This window comes from Magnolia sinica, chromosome 3, assembly GCF_029962835.1.
Source record: "Magnolia sinica isolate HGM2019 chromosome 3, MsV1, whole genome shotgun sequence".
Lineage (NCBI taxonomy): Eukaryota > Viridiplantae > Streptophyta > Magnoliopsida > Magnoliales > Magnoliaceae > Magnolia > Magnolia sinica.
Window position 1 is genome coordinate 101,999,513 of NC_080575.1, and position 6,746 is coordinate 102,006,258.

Genomic DNA, 6,746 nt, shown 5'->3' on the forward strand with positions numbered 1-6,746 from the left:
TTCCAAGCCCCATTGCATCTGCTAAAATCTACATTGAAAAACATATAGTCAGATGGCAATAGCAGCAAAAGATCACCAAACAAAACCAACTTTTTCCTATACCATTGTACATTGTCTAAAGGCTCTTTGAATTATACGTAAAATGATGAAAGAAACCAATGTTGTGCCAATGCTCTCTTTGGGCAGGTCTTCTCACATACAGTGATGCAGATGCTCATGTTGTTATCTAACACTAATCATAAATGTGAGGGTTTCCATGACTCACCATCCCAACATGAATTCGATAGCTCTTTGAGCAACAATATCATCAAAAAAATCTGGGTCCAGATCCAATTAAATCAGATCAGATATATTCATCAAAAAATTAGGTTCAATATTTCAGGTATACAGAGATTTGTTACAATGAAGCACTGGAGTCAAATATCTTCAACTGTGCATTTTTCTTTGTTCTATGGAACATATTGTACAATAAAATTTATGACCCCCATGTACCCCATACTACATTGTGCAGCCCAAATCCCTATATAGACTCTACAGATGCCAACCCAAAGTAAATGGAACAGCTGACATTACACAAATAGGCCTGCTGCACAGTGCAAATCAATGATCAGCAAATGCTTCAGTGTGCAGCACAAAAATAAAACATGTTTAAAGACTTGCTAGGAACACACTTGAGTTTGAGACATAAAATTCAGACAGTGAGAGATTAGCCAGGAAGATAATCGATCCATTGAATTGGTTGTTCTGTAAGTGACTGTTGGAGAAAAGTGCCAAGTGCGAACAGCCTACATTTTCAGTGGAGACAAGGCCACAGAAAGAATGTTCAGTTTATGATTAGTGGAGTATTTTCCATCAACAATAGAAACATCATATTTTATTATAGTTACATGCAAAATTAGGACAACATAAATAGGATTCCTATAATGAACTAGGATAGTTCTCCTTTCTTAAAAAAGAAAAATAAAAGGAAAAAAAAAAATCAGTCCTAGGATAGAGAAAAATCAGAGCAATCCAGAGAATGAAAATCAGCCACATTGAAGTTTTGAGTACCCATTTGGCCAGCAACACCAAGGAGCATCTCTGCTTGAAAAAACTGTCATAAAGCCGTGTGTTTGAAGTAACCACATCATCACCTGGTGAATCTCAGCAATATGATAACCACCAGTGTCGTGAGGCAGATGACGAACAATTTAACTGCCCGGTAGTAAATGTGCTCCTTCGTAGAGTACTTGTCATGAGCATGCATGATTACCAGATAAATAGCAACAACCACAACCACATAGATCCAAGACAACAAATAGACGGCAATGCTGGTGCTTTTATTGGCAATGCCAAGCTGGTATACAATCCCATACTGGAAGAAAAAGAAGCTAAGATCTAGAATTATCTCCAAATCAAATGATTCAAGTTTACAAAGAGTAGATTATGCATTTTTACAGAAACAGAGAAGTAATTGAGCATGAACCTGTATCATGTCAGCTGGACCATAAGTTTCTGTCCGTATAATTACAAGACGGTCTAACAGGCCAACATGTATGCCATGTGGACTGCTCATATCAGTTCCCCTACATCATATGCATTGAAGAAAAATGACATGGGATAATATTTAGCAAATGGCTAATTATCATCTTCTAACAATACACTTTTTCAATGGATCTCCTAGCAATATATTTCAAGCTCCTAAACTGGTAACGTGCTGACATCACTGTAGCTAGGAAGAAAGATGATTTGTGAACATAAGGGAGGCAAGTTTCTTGCCTCATTCTGCAAGTAGAGAACCATGGCAAGAAATAGTCATATTAAACTTCACATAGTGATACTACTATTTTAAGGTAAAAGGAAATGACACAAGTTATGTTAACTTCACATAATGATACTACTATTTTTATGGGTTGGAAGAGAGTTGCCATCTTCATCGTCAATTCAAACAGTTTCTTCTGTCTCCCAGTAAGATTCGAGTAGTCTACTTCGACATTTTCCTCAACAGGCTATCCATTATCACCATCAACATGTTCTTCACCATCAGTTTTTTCTGCTACATCTAGTTTTTGTTCTTCATTTTAATCGGAGCCCTCTAAGAAGGATATGCTTCCACCACTCCCCTTTTTAGTTTCTATAACAATACGTAAAATAGTCAAAATTGAGAAAGAATTAAATGATTGAAATGGATGAATCCTTACAATACTAGAATATAATATCATAATGTCTTCATGAGGCAATTGCGAGTTGTTTGATGCAACAAAATCCAATGAAGGAATTACGGATTTTATTTATTTTTTGAAAGATGCCAACTTTATTAAAAATGGCAAAGCCGAAAGAAAAAAAAACAACAAACAACAAAAAAGACAAAGAAAGAGGAAACACAAAAATTACAAGAGCTGCAGCCCAACCAAAGAACTACATTGGCAAGGGCCGAAGAGAAAACACTTCTAGACGAACCACATTTATCTCAGAAACATCTCTCATAAGCATTTTATCGAACAGTATGTGTGCATCTTTAATCTAACCACATTTTACATACATATCAATCAAAGAGGTCCCAACATACAGATCATCAAACATGGGTTATCAAGTATGTGAAAGAAAAAAGTCACAAACGTGAGGAACTCAATCTAGCGGATGTAAATGTGTCTATGAAATCAACTAATCTAGATCAAGAACTGATATAACAAACTATCATAAAACTAAAAAGAAAAAACTAAAGGAAAAATATACTCCAAAAAATCCACATGGAAGAAGCATCAGCTAATAATTCCAGATATATACCATTTTATAACTAAAAAAATAAGAAAAAATATCCTTAAATGGTCTGCAAAAATGTATGGACGGCGTGGATATACAACACATCATCAAAGTGGGCTCCATGGTAAGGGTAACACCACTAAGGTGTGTTACCCAAGTAACACCTAATCCACTCCTGTTACTGTCCTTAGAAAAATTTAAAAAGCTAGTTCATGTTTTTGCAAACTCAGTTCAACATCAAACATGTCAACATTGCTCGGTCCATTTTAAAAACACAGAACAAACATCTTACATGCAAGCCATCCATTAGGTGAGTATAGTCTTAAATATGTTCTGACCCAGCAATAAGATCAAGCCTACAATCTTTGCCTTTTGTCTCTGTCTTCGATTAACCAAAAAGACGGACAAAAATCAAGAAAAGAATATATGAAAACTTAACAGTGGTAGCTGTGTTAGTTAATGGAGGAGCCGGTGTTGTGCCCAAGTCCTCATAGAACTTGTACGTCTCATACCTCAAATTGCAACTTGGTCCAACAACTCTCTCACCTTGTTTTCCATTACAACACGTAGGAATCCGACCCATAGCATCTTCTAAACACGCACCTCAATCTCTCCTCGGCAGATCATTTTTGCACTACATAAGCCCATATGGTTTACCTTTGTAGATCGATTGGTAAACAAAGAAGATGACGAAGATCGACGGTGTCGGAGGGGAGCATTGCCAGATCGGAAGGTTTCATATGCAAAATCGATGGGATTCGATCTATAGGGGTTTAGGGTTTTCAAAGGGGCTAGGTGCGGATGATGATGGGGGTTTTGACAGGGATGAGTTTGAGGTTTTGGAAGAAAATGGGAAGGAGATGGGGGTTTTGAAAGGGGCTAGGTAGGAGGCTAGCGGACCTTGGCCGGAAGAAATGAGAAGAAAAATGAGAGCGGAAATCGATTTCTAACCTCAATCGAGAGAGATGAAAGGAATGAGACGTAGATACTTACCTCGATCGAGAGAGATGAAAGGAATCAGATGTAATACATGGAGCGGTGGTTTTCGAGGGCGACGCACGGCAGAGGGCAGGGGTGAGTGAGAGAGAGAGAGAAGAAGAGGGAGGGCGGCGAGTGAGAGAATGGGGGGAGATTGGGCGCGGCTTTGTTTTGAGCGCGAGCCCAATTTTGGGCAGGACCATGGACGGTGCTCTGTGGGCCCTACCATGATGTATGTGTTTCATCCACTCCGTTCATCCATTTTTAAAGATGATTTTAGAGCTTTATGCCAAAAATTAGAGGGATATAAATCTCAGGTGGTCCACACCACATGAGAACAATAGTGATTGGATATCCACCATTAAAATCCTCCTAAGGCCCACTATACTGTTTATTTGACATCCAATCTATTGATTTGGTCATATAGGACCAAATGAAGGGACAAAACAAAAATCAGCTTGATCCAAAACTTTTATGGCTATCGAAATATTTTTAATGGTCGACGCTCATTCAACACTGTTTCCTATAATGTGGTCCACTTGAGATTTGGATAAATTTCATTTTTGGTCTCATATTGTAAAATTATCTGTAAAAAGATATGGACGGCATGGATGAAATACATACATCATGGTAGGGCCACAGAGCACTGAACACCGGCCATTGGCTGGTGTCAGGGAGAGTAGTCAATCTGTTCCAAGCGTACTAAGTAAATCATGTGGGCCTACTATGATTTATTCATTTTATCCACTCCATCTATCCATTTTAACATATAATTTTATTACATAAGCTTTAAAATGAAGCCTATAAAAATCTTAAGTGGACCACATCATAGGAAATAGTATAAACTGAATGTCTATTATCTCCAAATTTTGAGAGGCCACTGGAGTTTTGGATCAAGTTGATATTTTAGTTTTCCCTTCATCCATGTATTTGTGATCTATTGAACAAATTGGATAACAAATAAAAATCACTGTAAGCCATTGGAAGATTTCAACGGTGAGAATCATTATTCCCACTTTTCCTATGGTATAGTCCACTTGAGCTTTGGATATGCTTTAATTTTGGGCTCAACCACTAAAATGATCTGAAAAAATGAATTGACAGTATGGATAAAACACTTACATCACTATGGGCTAAAAATGAAGCATATCCAAAGCTCAAATGGACCACACTACTGGAAAGAGTGTGAATTGAACATCTACCATTGAAAATTTCATGGGGGCCACAAAAGTTTTAGATCAATCTGATATTTGTGTTTTCATTTCATCCATGTCTTTGTGATATTACGAACAGGTTGGATGACAAATAAGCATCACCGTGGGCCATAGAAAGGTTTCAATGGTGGAAACATTATTCCCACGGTTTCCTATGGAAAAAATCAGTTATATCTCAATCTCAAGTGGACCACATTATAGGAAATAGTGTTTAATGAACGTTGACCATTAAAAATGTTTTGGGGGCCATAAAAGTTTTGGATCAAGCTGATATTTATTTTTTCCCTTCATCTGGGTATTTATGACCTAATCAACAAATTGGATGTCAAATAAACAGTACATTAGGCCTTAGGAGGATTTTAATAGTGGATATCCAATCATTATTTTTTCATATGGTTTGGTCTACCTAAGATTTATATCCCTATAATTATTATTTTTTTGTAAATTACTAAAATGATTTGTAAAAATGGATGAAACACATACATCATGGTGGGCCCCATGGAGCACCGACCACCAGCCACGGGGCTGGTGTCAGGGGGAGTAGCCAATCTGTCTCCTAGTTTTTAAGTCTTGTGGGGCCCATCATGATGTATGTTATTTATCCACTCCGTCCATTCATTTTAACGGATTTTTTTAACAGTTGATCCAAAAAAGGAGTCAGATCTGTGTGCCCCACCATGATGTATGTATTATATCAACATCGTCCATTCATTTGGAGAGATCATTTTATGGGATGATCAAAAGAATGAGTCAGATCCAAATCTCAAGTGGCCCCACCATCGAAAACAGTGGGGACAGTGACACCCACCATTGAGACTTTCCTAGGGCCACTATGATGCTTATTTGAGATATAACCGGTTAATAAGTATTTAAAAAAAAAAAAAAAAGACATGGATGAAGAGAAAAATCAAATATCAGCTTGATTCAAGACTTTTGTAGCCCTCTGAAATTTTTTATTAGTAAGCGTTCAATCCCTACATTTTATTTTATTTTATTTTATTGTGGTGGATCAACTTGAGATTTTGATCTGCCTCATTCTTTGACCCATGCCCTGAAATGATCTATATGGATGAATTTTTGTGGTGGACATTATTGTGAAACTATATAGGCCCCACCTAAATGACTATAGCTGTGACCCCTGTTTCCTGTGGTGTGGTCCACCAAAGTCTCCTATCTGCCTCCTTTTTGGCATCATAACCTAAAATGATCTATCAAAATAGATGGACAGAGTGGAGGTGTAGGATTTGCACGCGGTTTGGCAAGTGACCCCAACACCGGAATCCATGAGTCAAAGCTCTATAGGCTACGATGATGTACGGGAAGTTCCCATGAGGTGACCTTATAGTACTATTACACTATTTTCGGTAACTCCTTCATGGGTGTTACTCTAACCGTGTAGGGCCCACCTTGATATATTTTATGTATATCGACATCGTCCATATATTTTTCCATCATATTTTAAGATGTGATTTTAAATCATTAGAACTAAATAATCTTAGGTAGGCCATACCAATCAAAATAATATGACGAATAACCATTAAAAACCTTTTGAAGGCCACAAAAGTTTTGGATCAATTTGATCTTTGTAGTTTACCTTCATCTATATCTTCTTTACACTATCAACAAGTTGGATTGCAAATAAACATTACTAAAACCTTACAATGGGCTTTTTAAAATTTTTAATGGCGAGGTACTATATTATCATTCTTTCCAATGGTGTGGTTCACTTAAGATTTAAATCTACACAATTTTTTATACCCGGCCAAAAAATGGGTTGGAGAAACGTATGGGCGGCAATGATATACAATACTG

The 6,746-nt window shown here is 37.2% G+C and overlaps 1 protein-coding gene across 1 annotated transcript; it reads right to left on the reverse strand.

Annotated features, from left to right (window-relative positions):
* Positions 1 to 516: 516 nt before the first annotated feature.
* On the reverse strand, positions 517 to 1,584 carry LOC131238663 (callose synthase 12-like). Its single transcript, XM_058236286.1, has 2 exons — positions 1,466 to 1,584; positions 517 to 1,354 (listed from the first exon to the last, which is right to left on the reverse strand). Exons 1-2 carry the CDS (start codon positions 1,553 to 1,555, stop codon positions 1,130 to 1,132), a joined length of 315 nt encoding a protein of 104 aa, XP_058092269.1. The 5' UTR covers positions 1,556 to 1,584; the 3' UTR covers positions 517 to 1,129.
* Between the last annotated feature and the right edge of the window lie 5,162 nt (positions 1,585 to 6,746).